The sequence below is a fragment of the Microtus oregoni genome, unplaced genomic scaffold (assembly GCF_018167655.1).
Source record: "Microtus oregoni isolate MIOR12 unplaced genomic scaffold, Mior012 000004F_ref0000308, whole genome shotgun sequence".
NCBI lineage: Eukaryota > Metazoa > Chordata > Mammalia > Rodentia > Cricetidae > Microtus > Microtus oregoni.
The window spans coordinates 64,948,368-64,975,863 of NW_024543063.1; the positions used below are offsets into that span (position 1 = coordinate 64,948,368).

At 41.7% G+C, this 27,496-nt stretch overlaps 1 protein-coding gene across 3 annotated transcripts; it reads left to right on the top strand.

Annotated features, from left to right (window-relative positions):
* On the top strand, nt 1-27,373 carry Siah1 (siah E3 ubiquitin protein ligase 1). Of its 3 annotated transcripts, XM_041650589.1 has the most exons (3): nt 88-134; nt 8,424-8,506; nt 24,593-27,373. In XM_041650589.1, the coding sequence occupies exon 3, from the start codon at nt 24,595-24,597 to the stop codon at nt 25,441-25,443; it is 849 nt and encodes a 282-aa protein (XP_041506523.1). In that variant the 5' UTR covers nt 88-134; nt 8,424-8,506; nt 24,593-24,594; the 3' UTR covers nt 25,444-27,373. The 3 variants fall into 3 exon arrangements, with proteins under 3 accessions (XP_041506522.1, XP_041506523.1, XP_041506524.1); XM_041650588.1 differs by lacking the exon at nt 8,424-8,506 and having other exon boundaries at nt 1-134; nt 24,593-27,371; XM_041650590.1 differs by lacking the exons at nt 88-134; nt 8,424-8,506 and adding an exon at nt 939-1,048.
* The last annotated feature ends 123 nt before the right edge of the window (nt 27,374-27,496 follow it).

Consider the following 27,496-nt stretch of genomic DNA (forward strand, 5'->3'; position numbering starts at 1 on the left):
GTCGGTGTTGGCGCTGCGAGAGTTGGAGGCGCGGCCCGCGGCGGCGGCGGTGGCGGTGGCGGTGGTGGCGGAGGCAGCTGGCGACCGGGCGCGTTAGACGGGGCCGGGGTCCGCGGCGCGCTCTCCGCCCACAGGTAAGCGGGCGGCCTGGAGGGAGGAGCCGGCCGCGGCCCGGGGTGGGCCGGGTGAGCCCTCGCGGAGCCGCGGCGCCTTTGTCTCGGCCGCCCCGGGCGGGCCCAGGCGTGAGCGGCCGTGTGGGCCGGCGGCGGACGGGCGGGCTCACCGAGGCTCAGGCCCGCGCCCTCTCGCAGCCTTTGTTGTGCGGCCGGGTGGACGGCCAACATGGCGGAGGTCATCCGCGCGCTGCGCGGCCCGCGGTCGGGCCTCGCCTCGGCGGCTCCGGTCGGGCGGCCTCCCCCGGACCTGCGCCTTCATTGTGCGGGGGAAGAAGGCAGCCTCCTCCCTTGTTTATGTCGCTAGGAGCGGGCGCGCGGACGCCCGCCCGGGCCGCTCCAGCCTTTAAGCCTAAGCCTTGCTCCGCCCAGCTTCCTTTGCGGGATAGTTGGGGTCCTTCCTCCACGCTCCCAGATGCAACTTCGTGTGCACGCCCTGGTTCGCTGCGGCGCGCCGGTTCCTGGAAAGATAGGAAATTTGTTTACCCTGGCAGGAGTCACATTTGTGCCTTCGGAAAATGAGGCCATGGAGCTGATTTGTCAAAGTCATGGGAGCCCTGAATGTGGGATGTAGGACAGGGAGGGACCTGACTGCCGTTCCTAGCGTTGAACATTTGCCATTTCTTGATTGGCGATTGTCAAGGGTGAAATGTTAACTCCTTAAAGCGTTAGGAACACGGGCTCGGGACTCAGCTCTCCTGCTCCGAGCTCCGATCAAATCCTGCCCCACCGGTTTGTGACCTTGGGCAAGAGTCCTAATTTCTTGGGTGCTTCATTTTCCTAATCTGCAAAATGGGTCTCATGGAGAGTATTTTCCTCAAAGCTGTTGAGAACTCATGAGATGGGAAGTAGTTGAAGTGCAGAGAGCTCTTATAGTAAGTCCTCAGCAAATGATTACCGCTCAGGCTCTTGTCTCATAAAAATATGCCTAAATTAGCCTGGCATGGGTGCATTGGAAGTGCGTAAACCAAAATATTTGGCATTATAAATCGTTAGTGCTTGGGTTCTGTTGTTAAATGAATTGTTTTAGAGGGCAGAACGGCATGCTTTCTGAGATGCTGGAGTTAGGGACTTGCAGAACGGCATGCTTTCTGAGATGCTGGAGTTAGGGACTTGAGTGATAGGGGTGTGGATTGGTAAATACTACACATTCCGGAATTTGGGAAGTCGAATAGATTAGAATGAAGTTTCCTTTTCGCAGTCTTAGTTCATGGTTCAGTTCACCTTCAAGGACTTGAGTTACCTAACTTGGAAAAGTAGGACAGTGAACCCCTTTAATTAGAGTAGTTACCTGTGGTGTCGCGGGCTCCTTCAGCAGCTGCTGTGACAAATGGGATGACACAGTAACTGTCAGGGAGAGATTGGCTCACATTCTGGAGACGGTGTTTACCTGTGCGATAAGTTTGTGACTAGGCTATTTTCTCAAAGTGGATTGCATAAATTCCTCGTACTTTTTTGTTTTGGAAACTTGAATAACAATACAAACTTCCGTAGTCTGGATAGGTTAGTTGCAGTTTTGTTCAGAGCTTTTTTACTTAACCTGGGCTTTGTCAGATTTGTCTTGTATCAGAATTGGTTTAATAGACCCCTGTTGGCATCTTTGCCACATAGCTTTGTAACAGTATTTAAAACTGAAATACAGTGTAGCAAATTTGGGGAATTGCTAATTTGTCATCTCGCAAAAAAAAAAAGGGGGGGGGGAGGAGACAAAGAATTACATTTAGAAACAAATGTAATTCATTTTGCGTCAGAATATCTGCTCTCTCAAGGCTTCAGGAAATTCCTACAGCAGAAAGCTGGGCATGGTGGTAGAAACCTATACTACATTACTTACCTGGAATTCCAACATTTGTGGGGCTGAGGCAAGAGAAAAATTTTAGGCCATTAGGGCTTTAGTGCCACCACCCCCCCCCCCCCCGCGCGCACGCACACACACACACACACACACCCCACTAGAAAATATTGCTTATTACTAGAAAATATATTCTATTTGGTTAAAAGTAGTAAATAACAAGGGAAATATCCAAATATGCCAATGATAGGAAGATAAGGGTTTTGTTTTCAGTGTGTAAGGTATTCTGAAGACCAGTCTTGCATAATTAAGGTAACAGAACAAGTTGAGTGACTTTACATAGTTGTAGATAACTTTCATCTTATTTTATGATAGTTTATACACTCAGTTTTAAAGATTAGAAGTTCTGTTAAGGTCTGTTTCAGATCTTTAAATAAAAGTAGGAATTTCTACATGCAATTTATCAAATACTTAAATATTTGATGTATTTCATCTAGACCTTGCCTTCAACCAGATCTTTATTTTATAAACTTGAGAGCTCACACTTTCCTATAAACAGAAAAATATGCAGAAGTTTTTATCTTTACAGTATAGTTTTACCAGTATAGTTACTGGTAATCGGCCAATGACAGGCAGAAGAGGGCAATCAGATCATCCGGAGCTGGAGTTACAGGTAGCTGTGAGCTGCCTGACATGGATAACTGAACTGGGATCCTCTGGGAGGGCAGCAAGTACTCTTAACAACTGAGCCATCTCTCCAGCCCTGGTTTAACCATTCTTATGGCTTCCTAGTGTTACCAGTGTAAATGAGCTTTCTTATTAAACCTATGAACCTGACTTGAAAGGCCTTCAATATGTAGGCCTAACTAAGTTCCTTGATGTGTTTAGTAAGTACAGTGCCTTGTCTGAGCTGGCCCCTTCTGTTGCTTCCTTGCATTTTTGATGGACTGTGTGCTTCCAGGTCCTTCTCTTTCTACTAAATTCATAATAGCCCAGTCATCATTAGCTGAGCTCTTCCTGAACTCCCCACATTGAATTGGGTGCCATTTCTTCATGTTCCCACAGTACTCTGCTAGTCTCCACTACAATGTCTCCTGAGCCGCTGTTTTTCTATATAGTGTTTTGCTTATCCAAATAGACTGTAATGTCTTTGAGTTTTAGCTTTGTTCTCCTGCTTGTCAAGCACAGCATTGGCATACATTGATGCTCAGTAAGTCAATGCTAAATGACAATATCTTTACATTGACTTAAGTAGACTTTTCTCAGCCTTATCCCAGTGTGTTATATTTGCCCTACTTATTCAAACTAGATTATTTTGTTCCCTGAACACTGTACATTTCTATAGAGCTTTGTGGTTGTGTATAATCTTCAATGTCTGCTACTTTGGGAAGATTAGTTTCTCTGAGCCTTAGTTTTTAGTACTGTGTGAACACCTGTTAAGGATGTTACCTGGGTCCTACTGTTGAAGTACTGTTGTTTGATTAAGAGGACAGCCATTAAGAGTCAGACCTGGATGTGTCTTTTGGCCCTGTCAGTTGTCTAAGATCCTTGAGAGCAGAGATACTGCCTACTTCTGCATTAAAAAACACAGTGCCTACACACACAGCTTAATTAATTAAAATTGCAGTTCTAAATATTAGCCATACATTCAAGTGAAGAAATAAAATTACATGTTACTTTATGTATTATAAACGGAGTCAAAGGTGCTGAAGTAGAGACAGTGGGAGGGACAGCTGCTGTTTGGGGTGGTTGTTACCTTTAAAGGAAGATGAAGAACTGGCACTAGCCCTTTGAAGCAGGGGAGCAGCCTAGTAAAGGTCCTTGAGGCTGGACGGATTTGGATTGCTTACAGGAGAATGTCACTGAAATGAAATGATGGATTGAGGAAGCAGGCAGGTGGGGGTTGATTCTGTTGAGTCAGCAAAAAATGTGAATTGAGGAAACTGAGAAAGGTTTACTGACAAGGACAACACAATCCACAACTCTTAAAGGTGCTTTAATCCAGGCGGTGGTGGCACCCGCCTTTAATACTATTGCTTGGAAGGCAGAGGCAGGCGGATCTCTAAGTTTGAGGCCTGTCTGGTCTACAGAATTCTAGGACAATCAGAGCTATGCAGAGAAACCGGTCTCGAAAAATCACAATGAAACAAAAACAAAAAACAAAGATTGCTTTAGCTGTTTGGAGACTATTTCTTATTATCTGTGATAGCTGATTATGACTGGGATTAAAGTGATGGTGGTGAAGATGAACAAAGTGGATGAATTTCAGGTATATTTTTGATACATAATAATGGGTCTTGCTGATGAGTTAGATGTGAGAGGTAGGGAAAGGAAGGAATGAAGATTTCTGGCTAGAGTGACTATGGGTTGTGTTGCCACTTGTCAAGATGAAAAAGACTGGCCATGTTGAGCCAGGATGGTAGTAACATTCAGAGTTCTGATATGTTTGAGTTGAGGTGTCTGTGCAGTTGGAGGGAGAAAGAAAACCAGAGGCATGCAGTGGCATAGAAGCCAGATGGAGCTAGTAATGCATGCTTGTGTTGGAGAGACCTGGTCTAAGAGGGAAGTGTAACATTTTGAAGCAAGAAAATAGCAGGCAGGGTTCTTCTTGGATTCTCAAGGGTGAGAAGTTAGTCTGTGGCTTGACAGAGAGAAGCTAAAGTAGATAAAACTTTGGTGGTTTCTGCTCTTTTCTCAAAGTAGGAGAGGTGAAACTCCCAGTGAGTGCAAGTACTTTATGTGGCAGGTCAGAGGCATGGAAATGAGTTGAGCAGCTGCACTGGGGAAGGGAGTTGCTACCAAGTGCTTGCTGATGATTCCTGGTTGTTGTTCAAGGGGATTCTGGGAGAATGCTAAAAGTGATGGAATGATGCACTTTGATTCTTACATGTATGTTTTCTGGTTGACATTTTATGCAACTACATATAGAAAGGTGCTCAAATCATGAGTAGGCCTTGACTTTTCACAAAATGAGCCTGCTGTTCTAACTGTTCCCCGGGGTTAAGAAGAACATTACCAGAACAAGACACCCTCTTTCCTCATCTAATTACCACTCCTGACAGGAGGCATCTCCTGCCTTTGAATGCCACAGATGGAATTTAGTTGCTTTTGAGCTTTCTATGAACGGATTAATGCTGCATGTGCTCCTTCCCATCTGTTGTAGTTCTTGAGTTTGTTCCTGACAAGGTCACCAGCCAAATGATATAGCATCCCAGTACTTACACGTCATGTGCACTTTTCAACAGAAAGTGCCGTCTGACAATGCTGATACAAGTGATTCTGCCTGGCAAAGACTTTTCATTAAGTTTGACATATTGATTTGTGCATGTGTGTTTTGTTTGTTGGTTTGTTTTTGTTTTTGACTTTTTTGTATATTCTTTGTTTGGAAAAAAGGTTTGGGCACATGAACTGGAAGGAGAAAAACTAATCTGTGTTTATAAACAGAGACTGCCAGTGGCAAATATGTCATTTCCTCCTTTCCCTCTTCTCGTCCTCTTTTTGTTTTTCTGTGAGATGTTCTTACTCTGTAGCAGGAACTCTTAGAACGGAGTTATAAGGTGTTTGTGAGCTGCCTTATGGGTGCTGGAAACCAAACTGGGTGCTCTGCAAGAACAGTATGTGCTTTTTGGTACCAGGCCTCTCTGTAGCTTCCAATTTATTGAAAGTTTTCTCCTTTAGAACATTTATTTATTTTCAAATTCTGTGTCTGTGTGGAATTGTGCATCAGTATGCTGTGCCCTCAGAAGCCATAGGAGGGCATTGGATCTCCTGTAGCTGGAATTGTAGGCAGTTGTGAACTGCCCATTGTGGATGCTGGGAGCTGAACTCAGACTCAGACTCTCTGCAAGAGCAGACATGCTATTAACCGTGGAGCCATCTCCAGCTCCAGCCATGAATACTTTAAAGTTAATTTATTTGATCTGACTGAAATGGACATTTTTTCATTAAATGATAGATAGCTGTTATTAACTCTTGAGCTGTCCCTATCAAAAGGAGTTTGTGCTTATAAATCTTTTTTTTTTTTTTTTTCCAAGACAGGGTTTCTCCATAGCTTTTGGTTCCTGTCCTGGAACTAGCTCTTGTAGACCAGGCTGGCCTCGAACTCACAGAGATCTGCCTGCCTCTGCCTCCCGAGTGCTGGGATTAAAGGCGTGCGCCACCACCACCCGGCTGTGCTTATAAATCTTGATATCTTACAGCTTGATACTTACTTGTGGTTATAGGTACATTTGCCCCATGCCCTCTGTCCTAATTTTATTCTGTACTTTTCCTCCCTTTACTTGGCTGGGGATAAATCTAGACCTCCAGGCATACTTAGGAAAATTCTCTAACACAGAGTTTTGTTCCCAGATGCCTTACCAGTTTTAGCAGTTAATTCTTATGTGTAATACGATAGTCTCATGTACCACAGTATGTTATCTGGACCACATTTAAACCACATTTTGTTGTTGTTTTCTTTTCTTTTTTCTTTCTTTCTTTCTTTCTTTCTTTTTTTTTTTTTTTGAGGCAGGGTTTCCTGTGTAGCCCTGGAACTCGATCTGTAGACTATACTGACGTCAAACTCACAGAGATCCACCTATCTCTGGCTCCTGAGTGCTGGGACTAAAGGTGTGTTCCTCCACACCTGGCTTAAACGGCTTTCTTAAGAGTTATTTTTAGCTTATTCCTTTTTATACATGTTGTATACCTTTGCCAATATGTGAATCAGAAGAAAATGTGCTAGATTACAGAGGTACACACTTAATATTGCTTAATTGTGAGAGCCTTTTATATTAAGTATTCCCCGAAGAGTTGGAAAATTCCCTACATTTTGCTAAGAGTTAAGGCTAAAATCTTTAAAAACAAATCTATGTATGTCATTTCCCTACTCTTAGAACTTTCCCTTTGGTTGAAAAAGTTTTATATTTACTGTAGATTTCACAAGGTTTATGCGTTTTTCTGTTTTGTTGTGAGGCAGGGTTTCACTATAGCTCAGATTGGAACTCACTGTGTAGTCCTGTCTGACTAATTTACAAACACCTCACTTCCTCTGCTTCCCAGACATCGAGACTGCAGGTGTAAGCCAGTATGCTTAACTTCCCAAGAATTTTTTTGTATTAGGGATGAAACATAGGGCCTCTCAAATGTAACTGAGAGTTACAGAAGCCTTCTCACGACCCTCTACAGAGTTGTTTTTTTTTTTTTTTTCGAGACAGGGTTTCTCTGTGGTTTTGGAGCCTGTCCTGGAACTAGCTCTTTTAGACCAGGCTGGTCTCGAACACACAGAAATCCGCCTCCTTCTTTTAATTTCATGTGTTTGGTGTTTTGCCTGCATGCACCAGGTGCATGCCTAGTGCTTGGGAGAGCAGAGGAGTGCACTGACTCCTCTGGAGCTGGAGATACAGTTGTGAGCTGCTCTGTGGGAACGGGAACCCGGGTCCCCAGGAAGAACAGCCAGTGCTCCTAGCCCTGAGCCATTTCTCCAGCTTTCTGTAGGGTTTTTAACAACGATGACTCCCCATTTCTTCTTTTTTAGGGACAGCTAGACTTAGCTAATTATTTTTGTACTTATCTTTGTTGGTTTCCTGCTGTGGGTGGAGCAAGCCTCCTCCTCCCTCACTCCCACTTACACTTACTTTCTCCACTTGTGTGTGTGCCTCAGCCTGGCTGGACAGGTTCTTATAATTGGCTCTATATGGTAGATGATGGCTTTCCCTTGCACTATTAAAGTTGTATTTCTTACAGCGAATACCCTCTTGTTGTAAGCTTTCCTTTGTTTTCTGTGCTTTACTGTAACTGTCACTACATTCTTTACTACTTTTCTAAATGGTCAAGTCCCTAGCAGGCTGCAGACTATAGGTCACCTAGCCTAAGTTGTCATTCTTAAAGCTCCCTTTATTGCACTGAATTTATTTTGGGCTCTGTTTACTGTACTCCCTGTTCCTTCTTGGTTCATTCCATTGAATTTGAAGAGCTTGTCCAGATTCCTGAGACCATGTGTAGAAGAGGTAGTCTTTCAAAATGTTGCATCAATATTTTGCCCTCAACACTACGGGCATAGTTTGATCTGGATAATCATTTTCTTCAAGAATTGAAAAAGCAATACCGTATTGCTATGTAACTGAATATTGCTGTTCAAAAGTGCAGTGCTTCTGTGCTTTCTACTTACCTATCCAACAAATGGTTTTTGAGGTGATGCTGTGTATCTAAGTTTGATTTTAATTTGAGGCACATCATTCACCTTCTAAATAAGGGTGAATGGGCATAGAACAATTAGCATAAGTAAGTTGTATAGTAGATAGAAAGTAACACAGTCTAAGGAATAAATAAATATCAGAGATGCCTGGGAAGTAAGGAGAGAAAAAGAAAAGTGCATTAAGATGTGTAGAGATTTTAGAAGTACACAAAAGATGAGTTAGTAGTCAGGGTATGGGTTGCTTTTAAAAAAATTGTTAAAAATCTTTTTTATTACATTTTAGTGTGTCCATGTGGGATGATAATGTGTGTGTGAGCAAGAAGTTACCCTGGAGACCCTGTAGGAATGGGCTCTTTTTAATCCACTGTGAGTACGAGTCCTGCAGATTGAACTCAGGATTAAACTGTCCTTGAATAAGGTTTTTTTTTTTAATTTTTATGTACATTGGTGTTTTACCTGCATATATGTGTGAGGGTGTCAGATTCCCTAGAACTAGAGTTACAGACGGTTGTGAGTTGCCATGTAGGTGCTGGGACTGGAGCCCTGGTCCTCTGAAAGAAAGCTCTTAACCACTGAGGCATCTCCCCAGCCTCCTTGAATGAAGTTCTTACTGCCTCATCCTCTTGAGTTGAAGACATGCCCCACCATGCTCAGATGAGGTTACAGCTTAAAATAGAGAAACAGGGTGGTCTCATTGAGGAGTAATGTCTGAATAAAGATTTTAATCTAGGAGAAAAGTGTTTGAAGACAGAAGGTCCAATGGAACAACCTAGCCTTATCATAAGAGTGAGAAGAAAGAAGTGATTGCAAATACATCATATTGTTTAGGCCTTATGGGCCATTTATAGGATTTTAGTTTTCATTATGTATGAGGAGCCATGGAGGGTACGGAGCAAAGGAGTGACATAATGTAATATAAATTTGAATTGGATTGAGCTTGCTGTGCTTAGAACATGAATGGATTATTGGATGAATGTGGGAGACAGAGATGGAAGGAGAAGAGTGGACTAGGAAGATATTGTGATTTTTCAGGTAAGAAAATAGTTCTTAGGTCAGATGGTAGTGTAGGGTGTTGAGCAACGGTTGGGTTCTTTGGTGATTTTTAAGGAGAGACAATAAGATTGACTGGTTGTTTTAAGTGTATGATGTATAAAGGGGTGGCTTAAGTCTTCTGAATTGCCTCTTCCTCTCATGTGTGATATTATAGACAGCTGGGCTTATTTTTTTTTAATTTGAGCTAGAGATACACGTTTAAAGTTTTTTTTGAAATTATGATTACACCATTTCCCTCTTTTTCTTTCCTCCCTCAACCCTCCCATGCATCCCCCTACTAACTCTCTCAAACACATGGCCTCTTTTTCTTTGTTTAGTTGTGTGTATTACATAATATATAAATAAAAAATACAGTTGTAGTAATTGGAGCAGCGGGGCTGCGTCCCCCCCCACCCGACCGCACCCGACCGCCCGCACGGCTAGCTTTATACCCGAAATAATTACACGGAAACTGTATTTTTTTAAACACTGTTTGGCCCATTAGTTCCCGCCTCTTATTGGCTAGCTCTTACATATTGATCTAACCCATTTCTAATATTCTGTGTAGCACCACGAGCTGGCTTACCAGGAAAGATCTTAACTTGCGTCTGTCTGGAGTGGGAGAATCATGGCGACTGATTGACTTGGCTTCTTTCTCCCAGCATTCTGTTCTGTTTACTCCGCCTACCTAATTTTCTGTCTTATTAGGCCAAGCAGTTTTCTTTATTAGTTAACCAATGAAAGCAACAGATAAGATACAAGACCCACCTCCATCACTCAGTTTGTATAATGCTAACTATGTATATGATCTCAGAGTTGACCACTTGGTATTGAATAACCAATTGGGTAGGGAGAGGGTTCTTTCCTGAGAACAACCATTTTTCTTCTCTCAGCTTTTCCCCATTTGCCTGTAGTTCGTTTTCTAGGATTGAAGCTCCCTGTGAGTTTTCCCTCTTCTGTGTTAGCATGTCCATTGGTGGTGTCATTGTTCAGGTCTTATTTAGGTAGCCGTGTTGTTGAGACTTCATGAATATAACTTCTTACATTTCTAGGAGACACAGTCTCACAGCAGACTAACAAACTCTTGTTCCTTTGTCTCTTAATCTGTCCATCTCCTCTTCCCTTTTATACAGTGATCCTTGAGCTTTAGGTACAGGAATTTTATTGTAGATGTGTCAGTTGGGACTGGGCACTACACTATCTCTTGTTCTGGATTATGGTTGGTTTTAGTTTTCTGGTTTATTACAAAGAGAATTTCCATTGAAGAGGGGTGAGAACACTTATCTGTGTATATAAGGACAAATATTTAAAATGTAATTAGGAATTGTGTTGGTTTAGTAAAGTGGCATTGTAGGTTTTTCTCCAAAATTCATGATTTTTTTTTTTTTTTACTAGCCCTAGGTAATTGGCTAGGTTTCCAGTACCAGGCATGATTTCCCTCTTGTTGAGTGGGTCTTAAGTCCAATTAGAGAGCTGTTGGTTACCACCAAGGTAGTCTTGCCGCTGTATTCTGTGGTTACTGTGGTTCATGGGCATCATAGCTGTATAGGATGCTTTCATCTTTTGGAAGCTTGCATGGTATCTTCTGGTACCATGAAAGCTAGTCCTCAGAGGAAGCTTTCAGGTCCTGTGTCCAAAGTTCACGATGTCTTCAAAAATAAGAACTTACATTCCACCGCTGGGAGGCAACCAAGGGCAATAGCACTAGTCTGTAATGTTTTGGGAATCTGTTGGATAACCCTGACTAACAACTCAAAAGGATTCTCATGTATGGTGTTGGGTTTGTATTAGATACACTATGACTCTCATGGGAGCATTCTCAGTCCAGAAGGAAAATTTTCATTTAAACTCTCTATATATTTATACACAGATTTATATGTATTATGTGTTATTTTAGTAGATAAAAAATAAATGATTTCTTATGACTTTTTCTGACAGACTTCCTGTTATTTTACCCTCCTGTAGTTTATCTCTCCCCTGCCCCCCCCCCCCCCCCCCCCGCTCCATAATTAAAGCCTTCCTTCCCTGTTTTTCCCATTTCTTCCACAAAGTCACTTATAATCTGCCTCCTCTCTGTTGTTCTTTCTCCCTCTCCAGTGTCCCCTCTACTTTCCTGGTTTCTGAGGTTACTCCAGGCTTTATACTCACATCTGAAGATTTCAAGTGAGAGCTTCAAAGGAGAGAACTTGCAGTTCACCTCACTCAATATGATCTTTCTAGTTGCATCCATTTACCTTGCTAGATTCTGGTGAACGATGTACCTAGAGACATAAATTTAAATTCTTGGGGGAATTTAAAGAGTCATAAAGTTACCAGTGTAAGAAAAGGTGGCTGTGGGCAACTCTGAAGTTCGGGAATTAGGAGAGAAAAAGAGTAATTTGCAAAGGGCAATGAGAAAGATTGGCAACATAGAAAACCATCATAGTTAGTGGTTAAAGTTTATAACCTGATCTGTTAACTGTCACATGTTGGTGACAGTTCACAACTTGCAAACAAAATGTACTGAAATATTGGATACTGCGTGCTAAATTTATACCTTAAAGCAGCTGTGGAATGTGCTGGTCATCATGCTGGCAGTTTGTTTGTTGTGGAGGTCAGACACCTGGCAGGGGATCCAGCTTAGATGGTGTTTTTGCCTAGCATGAATGAAGCTCTGAGTTCGATCCACAGCACTTCATAAAACTGAGCACAGTGGCAGCAGGTTCAAGAGTTGACATAGTGATTTTGAGACTAATCTGGCTTACATGAAACCCTGTCTCACAAAAACAAAATGAATACACAGAGTTTTATTAGCGAGCTAAGTATTCAGGCCAGTTTGTCTCATTGAACCCAGAGAAATAGTTCAAATTTTGGTGTTTCTTTGGATTGGGGATATTTGCACAGACTCTGTGAGTTAAACATTTCTAATTTAGAATTCTGAAAAGCTTCAGAATTAAAAAAAAACATTTAGGTGTCATATCATTTTGGATTTCAGATTTATTGATGCTTTATGTGTCGAGACATTCTTGTAAAAATGAAGAATTCTATAAACAGCCTGTTGGGGGTGAAGAATACCTAAAATTAACATCTATTGCATTTTATCTGTATCACTAAATATCAGAACAAAGCAGAAAGTTCGCATAGCTTAAGTGCAAAAGGCAAGACCTTTAGATGTTGAGATAGTTGTCTAACTTTTCTCAAAACTTTCTTGAGATACTGTGGTTGTAACAGAAAAGGTACCACATTTATTTTTCCTGGTAAATGGGAAAAGGGAAAAATTTATTATGTTATTTCCCTATTTCTGTCATTTTAGTTACTGGTTTCATTTATCTGATCAGCTGTCCCAAAAATATATGGAAAATTTCAGAGAGAATATACAAATTTTAAATTTGTATGATGGAATCACTGTCCCACTTGAGTCATGAATCACCCTAGTGTGTCCATGCTGTATGTACTGCCTACCCAGCAGTCAGTCAGGAACCAGCTAAGTTAGCATACTGTCTACTGACAAGATGGACTTGTCATGACACTATAGTGAGTAAGTCTGAATAATCCTTGTTTTGCTTAAAATATGGCTCAAGAGGGTTGGAGAGAGCAGAGCGCTTAGCAGTTAAGAGTATTGACTGCTCTTACATAGGACCTAGGTTTGAGACCTAGCACCCACATGGTAGCTCACGGCAGTCACTTCAGTTCTAGGATATCTGAAAACCTCTTCTGGCCTCCACAGGCACTAGAAACACTTGGTGCACAGACATACACATAAGCAAAACATTTATACATATAGAATTTTAAGAATGTTTAAACAATAGATCAGAAGTATAAGAGCTTTATTACTAGTGATTTAAGATTTCAAAGAGAGGGTAGAAATGTCTTCTTTAAATGAAAAGGTCAATTTCTTGATTTAATAGGGAAGAAAAGTTTTCAGAACATACAGAGTAAATTATTGGTAGTCTCTTAACAGTGCCTAATTTTAAATTAAACTTTGTCACAGGTCTGTATATAATGTATGTATGTGTGTATATATGTATATGTACAACTCCAAATCACAGTATATGTAGGGTACATTACTGTCCACAATTTCTGGCATTAACTGTGGGTTTTGTATTTGATCATGAATAAGGAAGGAAAAATACTCTTATTGGAATGGTAAAGTGTTTTGTTTGGGCAATGCTAATACTTCATTTTGACATTATATAGACAAATTGTGTGTGCTGTGTAGTAGAACTGACTACAGTGGTGAAGCATGGCTGTACCATTCCCAAGTGAAGTCTGAGTTTGCAGGGTTCCATGTGCTTATAGCCAGCCTGTTACACAGAGAAATCCTGTGTCAAAAAATAAAGCAACCCAACAGCAAAAAAACCCTTAGCCTTGGTAGGTAGGGGTTTCGTACATATCAACCCCTCCCATCAGTACCAGTTGGGTGTCCTGTAATTCAGTTTTATACGCTCTCCCTCAAGTTTGACCCTACTGGTTAAGCTCTGTGTCTAGAGGTTCTGATGTCATTCTCTAGATTGTAATTTACATTTCTGACCAGCAATGCATTATGGGTGGATATAAAGTAGGGTTTACAGGACTACTTTTTCTGATCTCATAGTTAGCTAGGGTGGTCCACAGAACTCTGATACATATTTTACTAATGTTCTTTTGTTACAAATGATATAAATAACATACTGTGAGCAGGCAAGTAGAAGAAATGAATAAAGCAAGTTAGAAGGGAAGGGGCTTGAAACTTATGTGTCTACCTCTTGGGTATATTCTCTAGATACTTCCACATGCCACTCTTTCTGGAAACTAAGCCCAGTCCTTGTGGGATTTTTATGAGGCTTCATTATTTAAACATGGCTGATTCAACTCTGGCCCTTTTGCAGTCAACCCTATCTTTATCCCCTCTCTGAAGAGTCAAATTTTTGAGTGACTGAGCTGCATCCTTGGCCACTATCAGCCATTCATTAGCATACAAAGATTTTAAGGGCTTGAATCCCTGTGCTGGGGTAAGACTTCAATTACTTGTTAATCATTTGATTATTTCAATAATAGTTTTCTTAAAGGTTCCTTCCATCACTGTTGTTTGAGTCCTTGCCTTAGTTATGTTTGCTTATTATCATTTTACTACTTTTTAAAAAATATGAATAATCTGAGTTCCTTGAAGAATTTAATGACGATAATTTATTCTAACAATGATGTACATGAGAGTTTGTTGTGTTTGTTCATTTATTTATTTATTTATTGAGATAGGGTTTCTCTGGGTAGCCCTAGCTGTCCTGGAACTCTCTGTAGACCAGGCTGGTCTCCTGAGTGCTGGGATTAAGGTGTGCACCACCTCTGCTTGGTTCTTTTCAGTTTTTATACTTTGTTATGGTCTCCATGTTACAACTTCCATGTGAACAGCAGAACAGGCTGGCTATACTTAGGAGTTTGTGCAAACTACAGAAGGCCTACTGGTAGAGCACTTCCTGGAATGTTGAGGGTCCCATGTTACTGGAGTTGGGGTCATAGCAGATACCCCATTACACTTTGTTACCCATCCTCAATAAACCAATGAAAAGAGCCAAATTAATGATGAAAAGCAGAAAGGGGGATTTGGTCAATGTAACCACATTGGGAAGAGGGATAAAAATAGGCGATGCCTGCCCCCAACTAGAGTTTAAAGGGAAGAGGACAGATATACGTATGTAAGGCAGCGAGGCCATGTATTGCCCTTTGTTGCCTCTATTTCCTGTCTTTTCTACAAGGTCATTTGACAAGTGTAAATCTTTCTGCTGGAGACAGGATTCTCTTCTTTTTTTTTTTTTTTAAAGATTTATTTATTTATTATGTATACAACATTCTGCCCGCACGCCAGAGGAGGGTGCCAGATCTCAGTACAGATGGTTGTGAGCCACCATGTGGTTGCTGGGAATTGAACTCAGGACCTCTGGAAGAGCAGCCAGTGCTCTTATCCTCTGAGCCATCTCTCCAGCCCCCCAAGATTCTCTTCTTGTTGTAGCCCAATGACTCAAACAGTTCTTGAGGAATTCTCAGTTTTTGGGATCAAGTTCAGTTAAGAGGAGAGAAGCACAAACATGTCTTTAGACCTGCCATGCAGGCTGGCTATGCTTGGGCTAGATCCTCAGCAGTACAGCATACAAAACCAAATGAAGCCCCAAAGACACAGTCTAGCTTCAGACCTCCCAAATTAAAGTCTATGGTTTTTGTTTTTTAACAAGATTCCCTAAGTGGTAGGTAGCACATTGAATTTGAGAACTATTGTAGTCTAGCGATGGACTCTTTGTTTAATGAACACTTTTCTGATGCTGCTATGTTTCATTTCTTACATAATTCATTCTTATTTTGTATTTTATTTATTAATCATATTGCAGGATCTCTCTTTTTTTAAATTATTTTATTGGTGTTTTAGCCTGTATGTATATCTGTGTGAGGGTGCTGGATTCTGGAGTTACAGACAGTTGTAAGCTGCCATATGGGTGCTGGGAATTGAACTTGGGTCCTCCAGAAGAGCAGTCAGTGCTCTTAACTACTGAGCCATCTCTTCAGCCCCTTGCAGGATCTCTTTTACATAGTGCCTGTGAGGTTCTGATTAGGTATTTTTCTGAAGTGGAAACCTCAGTAGGGAATCTTGGAAGAAGGAGATGAGTTACAGATTAGAGTTCCTTTTCCATAGCAGCTTTCTGTCAGGTACTTTTCTTGACGTGCACACAGAGACCCAAGCTCAGCCCTGTCTTCAGAAACACCTCCTTTGAAAATGAGTCTCATTGGCCACGAACCCACCATATTTGCTAGACTGACTGGCTCTGGAGCTCCAGGAATCCTCCTGTCTTCATTTTCCAGAGCTAGAATAACTCCCCCACACTGTTTTTATATATGTGAGGGATTGAACTAGGTCTTCATACATGTAGAAGTGTAGAAGTGAGCTATCACCAGCATGTTTAAATGTTATAATTCAAATCCCTAATATAAAGTGTAAATTTATAATTGAATAGTTATAATTTTATTGGCATTTTTGCCACTTAGAATTTGAACTTAAGGATTTGCATTTGGTAGTTAGCTATGAGATCGACCACTTGAATAAAAAAAATAAAATAAAAAGGATGGACATGACTGCCGCTAAGGTGGAGAAGAAGGCTTATTGTAGATAAAGGGGAGCGTAGCCAGAGGCAGGAACATCTGGGAGAGTTCAGAGTGAATGTGACCCTGAGCCTGGCTGTGTGAGAAGGCAAAGGGGAGAGAGGAGACCCAGGAGGGTAAAGGGTAGAAGGGTTGGGGACACCAAAATGGCTGGATTCTATAGGAAAGTGCAGCTCCTGGGCTGGAGAAATTTAGGGTGGAGTATACTCTGTAACTGGTAGGGAATGAGGGATCAGGGAGAACCTGGCTGTCAGGTGGACTTTGATATGTTAAATAGACACCTCAGCCTTTTGTCTGCAGTTTGAGACCCACATCCCAGTCTTTTTGTTGATAATCAGTGACTACTTCCTGCCGCGGTGAGAGTCCTTGTTGGATTGTTGGGGACCCTGGAGAGCTGGAATGGTGGCCAAGACCTAGAAGAGCAGGGTGGTTCACTGACTATCCAGGCTCAATGGGATTATCCGGGGTTAAGATATGTGTAGGCACAATGGAACAGTCTGTGAGGTTGGACCACCTAGGGCTAGCTGCTTTGGAGCTGTCTAGGATGCAGAGGCTCAGGCTGGCTGAAAATTCTGTCAGAATGAAACACATGGGTCTGGTGAGTTTGGAGTAGATTGCAGTATTTAGTTGATTGGAAATCTGCTGGAACAGATACAGATTAGGGACAGAAGGTAGAGTTAAAGAGTTTAGGGGAGCCGGGCGGTGGTGGTGCACGCCTTTAATCCCAGCACTCGGGAGGCAGAGGCAGGCGGATCTCTGTGAGTTTCGAGACTAGCCTGGTCTACAAGAGCTAGTTCCATGACAGGCTCCAAAACCACAGAGAAACCCTGTCTCAAAAAACCAAAAAAAAAAAAAAAAAAAAAAAGAGTTTAGGGGAAATTTTTAAAAAATAATTCAGTTTTATTTTATGAGTATTGATTGGTGTTTTGCCTGCATGTATGTCTGTCTGTGTGAGGGTGTCAGATCCTCTGTATCTGGAGTTACAGAGAGTTGTAAGCTGCCAGGTGGGTGCTGGGAATTGAATGTGTATCCTCTGGAAGAACAGCCAGTGTTCTTAACCGCTGAGGCATCTCTCCAGCCCCCAGAGGAGAATTTTTTTTATCTGGGGTATACATTTGAAATTTATAGACCTACAGTCCTGGTAGTTAGAGGACTGGATTCCCAAGATCAAGGGGAAGAGAGAGCCCACTCAGGAATAGCAGGTGGGGGAAATTTAGGAGTACTTGAGTCTGTTTGGCCTGCAGGAGGTGGATTCAAGTTGAGTCCCTGGAACCACTGCCTAGATGGTTGCCGTGGCTCCTGTGGTCTAGATGCCTTTGTTTGGGGTAGTCAGTGTCTATCATACAGGACAGCATTTAATTTTTAGCTGCCAGAGAGCAGCCTTGGCCAGACCCAAGTCTGAGAGATGTTCCTGTGGAGAAGAACTTGAGGATGACTTTACTTTGACCAGGCAGAGTAGAGAAGTCAGCCCAAAAGTGTTCCTGGCATCATCAAAATAAAGCTTTAAGCCCTAAATACAGTCCATAGGGAGACTGGGAAATTTTCTGATCCTTTTATAGTGTGCCATTATAGAAGATCAGTTTTTTTTGTATGCCTTAGTTTATCAAGATAGTTAAAGTGCAACAAAGTGAGCATAGACAAAGAAGCTAGACAGATATTACTGTGACCCTGAGTAGCCCTTAGGAATTTATAAACCTTATCAAACAAATACACCTTATTTAGCAAACATATATTGTTACTTATTTGAATTTTCTAGAAGCCTGGGGTTGAACTGTTAGCAAAGTAGTTAGGTGTAAATCTCTAAATCAACTTTTGTTAATCTGAGTAGACCTTTATAACCTTAAAGTTTATCATCATAATTCATACCAACCCAAAATATTTTAGGCCTGTTGTTGTTTTATTAGTCTAAAAGAGGAAGCAGAGGGCTCAATAGGACTAAAAGGTTGTATAGATGTTACCTTAGTTGGTTTATGTTATGTGGTCATCTTAAAATGGCAGTTAAGTCCCATAGCATGTACCTTTTAACCTCAGTAAAGATGGCTGCCAGCCACATAGCTGTTATTAAAAGCTATTTTTTGAAAGATTTATTATGTATACAATGTTCTGTTTCCATGTATGCTTGCAGAACACTGTATACATAATAAGTAAAGCTTTATTTATTTCTCATTATAGATGGTTGTAAGCCACTATGTAGTTTCTGGGAATTGAATTTAGGACTTCTGGAAGAGCAGTGCTCTTAACTGCTAAAGATTCTTTTTTCTTTCTTTCTTTCTTTTTTTTTTTTTGTAGATCAGTTTTACTTTTTTCTTTCTTTCTTTTTTATTTTTATTTTTAACGAGTTGAATCCAGCTGGGCAGTGATGGTGTCCTTTAATCCCAATACTCTGGACGCAGAGTCAGGTGAATCTCTGAGTTTGAGGACAGCCAAGGATACACAGAGACACTTTGTCTTGAAAAAACAAACAAAAAAGTTGAATTCAAGTTACATATACAGTATATTATAAACAAGGGTTGAATCACATATATAGTAACTTATAGCAAATTAAGATTGCCTCTGTATAGATTTTTAATTATAAGCCTGTTTAAAGCCAAGTTTTGTTACAGATTTATAGATAATTTTTAACTATACCCAGTGAACTTACAACTCCTGAGAATTGAATTTACAGCATAGTTTTAAGAAATGCTTTGAGAGCAGAGCAAAGAGAAATTGTAGAGATAAAAGTTTTTTAAGAGTGGGAAGCAGAAGTATAGAGCAGAGCTAGTGTAGATGGAAGAGATTTGGGGTCAGTTGTTTGTGCTGTGGCAGTTAAGATTTGTGAGAGTTTGAAAATCAAGTGTGCCTATTTTTGGCCATTGATCTATACTGAGGCCAAGCTGTTTATAGTCCAGGCCTGGGTGTGTGTGTGTGTGTGTGTGTGTGTGTGTGTGTGTGTGTATGTTGAAAAAAGAAACTCCCTTTACAGGAATTTCTGTAAGCTCGAGGAGCTGAGAAAGTGTGTGTGGTGACCCAAATGTGGTCATGCTTAGAGAAGCTGCGGGAGGGAGGGGTGGACTGCAAGCAGGTCAGCAGTTCCTGGGGGAGGTGAGAGAGAGTGAGCTAAGCTGAGGTGGATAAAGAGTCTTTGTGACGAGAATTTCCAGCCAGGGCATTCTCAAGGGGAATGGAAAACTTGTCAAGTGTTCCAAATCATGCAGAGGAAAGGTGGCTCTTCTCACGTGACTAGGACCCAAGTAGGGCAAGGGAGCTTCCTGGCACACAGGTGTGGCTTTTGTAGTGACAGTGGAGAAGCAGGCAGCTTGGGGTGACACTGATTCTGTAGAGAGATGAGAGGGCAGGGGAGGGAGACCCAGATGGGTGTTTCAGGCCAGAGCTGAGAGATGAAGGGAGCACCCAGTGGGTACCTTGGGAGGATGTAGAAGGCTCCAGGAGTCGGGGATAGAGTTATGGCATAGACAAGGAGAGGAATGTGGGGGTGGGAGGAGAAGTAGTGAGAAGGTAGACCCTAGAATTTGGGGTTCAGTTATGTCAGTCCCAGCTTTTGGTGCCAGATGGATGAAAAGAAATAAGAAAGGAAGGACATGACTGCTTCCGGGTATGACAGAGAAGATTTATTGTAGATAAAAGGGAGAGCATAGCCAGAGGCAGGGACAGCTGGGAGTCCAGAGTGAACATGACCCTGAGCCTGGCCACATGAGAAGGGGAGAGCCAGGAAAGTAAAGAGTAGATGGGGGGGAGGCAGAGTAAGCAGAATGGCTGGATTATATAGGGAAATGCAGCTCAGCTCCTGGGCTGGAGAAATTTAAGGGGACCGGGGTATCTCAGCCATACCCTGTAACAGATAGGGAGTGAGGGATGCAGGGAGAACCTGGCAACCAGGTCTACTTTGATACATTAAATGGACACCTCAGTCATTTGTCCTGGGTTTGAGATCTCACACCACTGATCTACCTTCATCCTTATTGCTTTATAGTAAATGTAATTTCTAAAAAAAATTTTAGGGAAATTAAGAAAGGGTGAACAGTCTTTGCATTCTACCTTTTTTTCCCCCACTGTAAGTAAAGAATGCAGGGCTTGAAGAGAAGGCTCAACAGATAGGAGCACTTGCTGCTGTTGTAGTGAATTGTTTTCTAGCACCTACATGGTGGCTCACAACTGTCCAAATGCTAATTCCAAGGGATCCTATGGCCTCTACTGGCCTCTGCTGGTGGTGTATATATACACGTTCAGGCAAAACACTGATACACACTAACAAATGTATATGAGCTGGAGACATAGCTCGGGTTTTGGAGTGCTTGCTTGGTGTTTCCAAAGGCATGGTACTACATAAACTAGTGTGGTGGTGAGCAGTCCGAGTAGTCACTCAAAGGTGGTGGGAGTTGGATGATCAGAAGTTCAAGATCATTTTCAGGCTCTTAAGAGTTCAGTGGTAGTCTAGGATTAATGAATGTGTCAGATCTCAACAAACAACCCCAAAACAATAACAAAAACCTAATAGTGGCTAAGTGCCCTGAAAATATTAAGGCAAAATTAAAGGCAATAATGTTTTTTACCCATTTAGATAATAGCTACTTAAGCTTTCTACCAAAATGGGCTTGATGTACAATTTGGAAAGTGTACGTTGTATTTCTTTTCTTAAAGATGTTTCTGTTCTTAAATTCTGTTCTTAAAGATGTATTAAAATTAGGTGAAAGTTACTGAACATAATGAAGGTGGGCAAGTGGTTGGAGTCAACGTTGGTGAAAGTGGGTAGAAGTCATTGTACTGGAATGCTCATCGCCAGATTTTGGTTATGTTTGAAGGTTGTCCTAAGCATGATGTAATACCAGCATAAACCTTTGAAGCTTCAGCTGACACCATCCAGGTCTGAAGTGCATAGGACTTTATGGGGCAAGGGCAATGCTTGTTTAAAAACAAGGCAAGCTACTCTAGTTTAATGAGGCCAGTTAAGAAAACTTTTCCAGAGTAGGATGAGAGTATAATCTCAGTTTGGAGGTAGAAGTAGCGTTTTATGTGTCCTGAATGTGTTTACGATTCTCACTGTACTGGAAGAGGGCATTTGAAATAGGCTGGCACACAAGTGGCCGAGTTAGAATTGAGGAAAATAGTAGTTGAGGCCTGGAAGTGTTGTGTGAGTTCTTCACTGCATGCGAACTTGAGAATTCACAGGACGAAGTTGACGTTAGGAGTACTTGCCTGGCTGTGCACTTCCCTTCATCCCTGTATATTCATACTCTGGAGCCTTAAGAAAGCACTGAGATCCTGACCTCCACAAACATGTTCTACCGGACTCTAGTGCTGCCAAGTGCACAGGCTTCATGTTGCAGGTGGCGCCTGCCAAAGCTGCTCAGGTGGTCTGTGGGGCGGGGCTTGGGACAAAGTCCGTCCCTTCTCTAGGCCCTGCCCAGGGGCCTGCCAGGTGTTGGAGCCTAAGCAGCAGGATGCCAGAACCTCAGGCGGACTTCTGCTAGAGTTCTAGGGAGGTGTTGTCCCTCCTGGGGACAGGCCACCCATTGAGCTACTTTAAATCTGAATGGAAGTGACCAGTCTTCTAAACTTAGGAGCCAAGGGCTGGCCTTGTGGGTTGCAGGAACCTGACGCCTGGCTTCTCATGTCCTGGAAGCCGCCGGCACCCTTTCTGCATTCCTGGAAGGGAGTCCTGTTCACATGCTTGCCAACGGTTAGGACCAGGACCAGAAAGAGGAAAGGTACTGACATAAAAGCATCTGTTTCCAAGACAGAAACTGGACTGCACGAATCCATAACTTCTGGTTTAGGCCACGCGGCGGCTGTGTTTGGCTCTGTGAGGTCCGCAGTAAGGGTTCAGTAGAACTGCAGCGACTCTGGTTTAAATCTAGCTTCAGGCGCGTCACGACTTCTGCAGACTTGTTCTTGGTTTCTACCTTGGGGCTGCTGCATAGTCGAGAATCTTTGTGGCTCAAGATGGAGCCGCATTCCACCCTTCTAACTCGGGAATGGTGTGGCAGTTTTCTTTGTCGGAATCTTTGTTTATCGTGCTGAGTAGAAATCAGTGTGCTTTCTTGAGTGTTTGGAAGGTAATAAAAACATGTTGTAACATGAATCTGAACTTAATGCTGATAAATGTTAGAGGTATTTTGCATTGGGCTAGTGTTTTCTTCTGAACTTGACTGTATTGCATTTAAATAAACTGAGCTTTTTTATGTGATGGGAGCAGTTTTGTTTCAAGGAATCCCTTCCCAATTACTGTGTTCCTTTAAGTGAGCACACTTAACATGGTGGAGTAGATGGGAAACTAATAGGCTTTGGTAATGCCAAGCCCATTGTTTTATAAGTGATCTAAAATGGATAAATCATCTGCATTAAAGAATTTGCTCAGATAGAAAGTAGATTACAGAACGTTCTTTTTATTGTGACACCTGGATCACAGGGCTTCAGATGATGAGAGTTGATTCATGTTATATCCTTCCATACCTTGAGCCTGAGATGTTGTGATAGAGTTTTGTTATACTGTGCGTGTGTGTTGGAGATGAAACCCGAGGGACATGGGTAAGCTAAACATTTGTTAGTACTTTCTTTTGCCCTTTGAACTTGAGAGTACGATTTTAGTAACAAAAGGAAAAAAAATTAACCCTCCATTGCTGCTCTTAGCCCCTTATTTACAATGTCTACTGTCTACTTCAATCTATAATTCATTTGTATTGGCTTGGTTACATTTGTAACCACAGTTATTTTGAAACTTAAAGGTCTTTGCAACAGAATGATTATAACTGGAGAAATTACTATATTAAGTATTTAGTGTAGTCTCAGGGAGTGCACTGTTAGGACATTGATCTTTTGTCAGCTGAGATAAATATCCCTCAGTGGCACAGTTGTGGGGAAAGGGGCTTATCCTGCTTGACTCTCGCTTGCTGGTCCTTTCTCCAGATGACCCTGAAGTCTGTATATAGTTGGTGTGTGCTGCAGCCATCCAAAGGAACCGATGGATGCAGGGAGTTCTTTGCTTGCCCTTCATCCTCATCCAGTGTTTGTTTCTGTGGTGCTTTTACCCTCATTTCCTCTTACTTTTCCTGAGTTTCCCTCACCTTTGTACATTCTGTGAGATTTGTTCTGTGGAAGTAGAATAAGGACTTTCATAAATGTCAGAGCAACAGCTTACTGAAGGATGGCTCTCCAGTTCTCCCTGTTTCTTCAGCCTGGTGGTGGGCACTGATTGACAGGAGACAAATGATGCCTAGCTGGAAAGAAGACCTAGTAGATAGCTGCAGGTAGATAGTGGGATGATAGTGCTTCCTTTCCCTGAAAATACCTCTCCAGAAGATGTTGCTCACTGCTGGGGAGGGTTGGTCTCTCTCTCATAGTCTTTGGCATATGAACTATATAGGACTCAAGCTGTAGATTCTGAAGCCATGAGGCTTAACTCAGTCTTGAAGAAATAGACAGAGGTGGAGACTCTGAGGAGAAAAAGGCCAGCCCAAGTAGGTCCTAATATTGTATTTAAGGCTTCTTCTACGAAAGATTTATTTTCATCTTATGTGTATGGGTGTTTTGCCTGCATGTATGTCTGTATACCACATGTATGCAGGGCCCTAGAGGCCTCTCTTGAACCTCCATTTGGGTATTAGGATTTAAACCCTGGTCCTCTGGAAGAGCAGCCAGTGTTCTTAACTGTTGGGCCATCTCTCCAGCCTTGTATTTATGTCCTTTGTTTTTGTTTTTTATTCAAAATGGTATTTCTCTGTGTAGCCTCTAGCTCTCTTGGAACTTCCACTATAGAACAGGCTGGCCTCAAACTCAGAAATCCACCTGCTTCTACCTCCTCTACCTCCTGAATGCTGGATTTAAAGGCATATACCATGCTGTCTTGCTATATTTACCTTTTTTTCTTCTTCTTCTTTTGGAGGCAGGCTTTCCCTGTGTAGCCCTGGCTGTCTTGGAACTTACTCTGTAGACCAGGCTGGCCAGGAACTCAGAGATCCGCTTGCCTCTAAAGGCATGTGCCACCACTGCCCCCCCCCCCGCCCCCCGGCTGTGTTTCTTATTTTATGTAGCCAACCCAAAGATTTTCAGTACTTTTTTTTAGACAGAAGGTATTTTAAACACGCTATAGAACATTTTGGAAATATTTGGTTTACTTATAACTTTATTAAAATTCATCTTCACCACATTAATTTTATTTTATTGTATATCGTTTTAAAACCATATTTATTTAACTTTAGTCTTTTGCTCATAAATTTTGTGGGATGTTTTATAAGTATGATATGTATACATTATTTATGAATGTGTTATAGTTATAACTTTTTCTCCTGCCTCCTTTTATTTTCTTGTTTTTCATTTCAGAAATGAGCCGCCAGACTGCTACAGCATTACCCACTGGCACCTCAAAGTGTCCACCATCCCAGAGGGTACCTGCCCTGACTGGCACAACTGCATCCAACAATGACTTGGCGAGTCTTTTTGAGTGTCCTGTCTGCTTTGACTATGTGTTGCCACCCATTCTTCAGTGTCAGAGTGGCCATCTTGTTTGTAGCAACTGTCGTCCTAAACTCACATGTTGTCCGACCTGCCGGGGTCCACTGGGATCCATCCGCAACTTGGCTATGGAGAAAGTGGCCAATTCAGTACTTTTCCCTTGTAAATACGCCTCTTCTGGATGTGAAATAACTCTCCCGCACACAGAAAAGGCAGAGCACGAGGAGCTCTGTGAGTTCAGGCCTTACTCCTGCCCCTGCCCTGGTGCTTCCTGTAAGTGGCAAGGCTCATTGGATGCTGTCATGCCCCACCTGATGCATCAGCACAAGTCCATTACAACCCTGCAAGGAGAAGATATAGTTTTCCTTGCTACAGACATTAACCTTCCTGGTGCTGTTGACTGGGTGATGATGCAGTCTTGTTTTGGCTTTCACTTCATGTTAGTCTTGGAGAAACAGGAAAAATACGATGGTCACCAGCAGTTCTTTGCAATTGTACAGCTGATAGGAACACGCAAGCAAGCTGAAAATTTTGCTTATCGACTTGAGCTAAATGGTCATAGGCGGCGATTGACTTGGGAAGCGACTCCTCGATCTATTCATGAGGGAATTGCAACAGCCATTATGAATAGTGACTGCCTAGTGTTTGACACCAGCATTGCACAGCTTTTTGCAGAAAATGGCAATTTAGGCATCAATGTAACTATTTCCATGTGTTGAAACGGCAATCAAATATTTCTGGCCAGTGTTTAAAATTTGCATTTGACTTCACAGAGAATAAGGCACCCATCTGCTTGCCAACCTAAAACTCTCCTGGTAGGTAGAAGCTAGACACATGAAGGTAAATAAAAAGAAAGGCTGTTAATACAGGAAACAGTTGCATGTAGTAACACTAATATATTTAAAAATAATTCAACAGTAAACCACTGAAAAAATATATATATACCCAAGATGGGCATCTTTTGTATTAAGAAAAAAGAAAGGAAGCATTGTAAAATATTTCTGAACTTCGTGTTTGTTGTAGATTGATTGTATTGTTGACAACAATTTTTTGGGGATGTGTGTCTGTGCACACATGGGTGCACGAGTGTGGTTGGTTTTCCTTTAACTGACAAGCCATCTGCGTGGTCATGGACCACTGCTTTCCCCTTGTGAGTAATACATAGTGCTGCTGTGTGTTTTGTTTTGTTTTCTTTTCTTTTTTTGTGTGTGTATTTGCTAATTTTTATTCTAGTTTTTCATTAAATAAATTTGACTTTCTTTTCTGTAATTCAGGTTTTTCTCACTTTTGTACCTTTAAGTTAGTGTCTTTTTGATATTCATAATTGTTTATGTCAAAAGTTTGTGTTCAGTACATACTTTCTTTTCCTTCAATCAGTTTATTAGAACTATTTTTAATTCAGCCCTTTTGTGAAAATAGGAATTCCAGAAAGGAAAGGTAACATGAGAGCGCTGTGCAAGCTGCAGCAGGTATGAGACGGTCTTGTCTGTGTGAGTCCCACCATCAGGCTGACTCTTGGGAAGGTCAGGTTAGGGAGTAAACTGAGTTATATAAATACCTTTAAAAAATCAGGCCTTTCCTCTCTTCAAATGTGTTGGGCAAATCACATGTTTAAATTGGTTCTTGTATTTATTGGTTTTGCAAAAGTGCATCATCATACACAGTATTTGTAACTAAAGGAAATCATTTGTTTTTAAAAAAAGGCAGTTTGCAAAAAATGTTTTTGGTCTTTTATAATTCTCATTAAAAGATTATCTGGCAAATTAAAAAAAATCTTAATGTGTTTACTTTAGCTCTAGGTTGGTTTGTTTTGTTTTGTTTTTTCCTGGAGCTGAGGACTGACTACAGGGCCAGCACTTGCTAAGCAAGCACTCTCTCACTGGGCTACGTCCCTAACCCGTGGCTCTAATAGAGCTCTTTGATAAAGTCCAGAGTGGTTTCCTGTATTTAGAGCAGAAGATTAGGAGATTATATGCCACTGTTTTGAAGTATGTTAGTTTTATTCTGAAGCACAGAAAGGACTAGGTTCTCCCCCCATTTGATTCCCATAAGGACATTTAGGGTATGCCTGATTAATGCTGATCACTCTTTTCCTTTATGAAAACTGAGTTTATCATCGTAGTTCCAGTGGTGGAGTTTGACTCCGCAGCGTGGCTGCCAAGTTCCTATGCACTAGTTTACCTCTGTCCAACTTAACCAGCTGTCTGACCTTGGGCCTAGTTTCCTAATGTGTTAAATGGAGTTAAATTATGGTGAGTATGTGAAGGGTTAAATGAGACACTAGTACTCGACCTAAGTATTCAGCCAGTGTGGAACACTGGATTTTACCTTTAGTGTTGTGTTCCTAGTTACACTCAGGCACACAGCAGAAATCTGTCATTGATAATTTTGTATTTTCCTAGTGGTACCCCAAGCTTAGAAAGTCATTGAGAATTAACTTGCATTTTCCTTTTATCCTATTTCCAATTCTGGATTATGGAGCTTGGTTCTGTTAGCCATTTTCAGTACAAGTAAGCCTTCTATTGAGTTGATTGTCATGTGCTTATGTAGCTATATTTGGGGTGAAAGGGAATAATTTAGCCACAGATTACAACCAGATTTCAGCTTGTGTGTGTGTTGAGACAAGGTCTTGCTATCCTGGGTGGCCCTGAATTCTACGCCTTACCTCAGCCCCCCCCCCCCCCCCCCGCCCCAGTTGAATGCCACAAAGCATTTCAGTGGCTGAAAAGCAACTGAGTGTATGTTTGAGGGAATGTCATTTTGCAGTTTCAC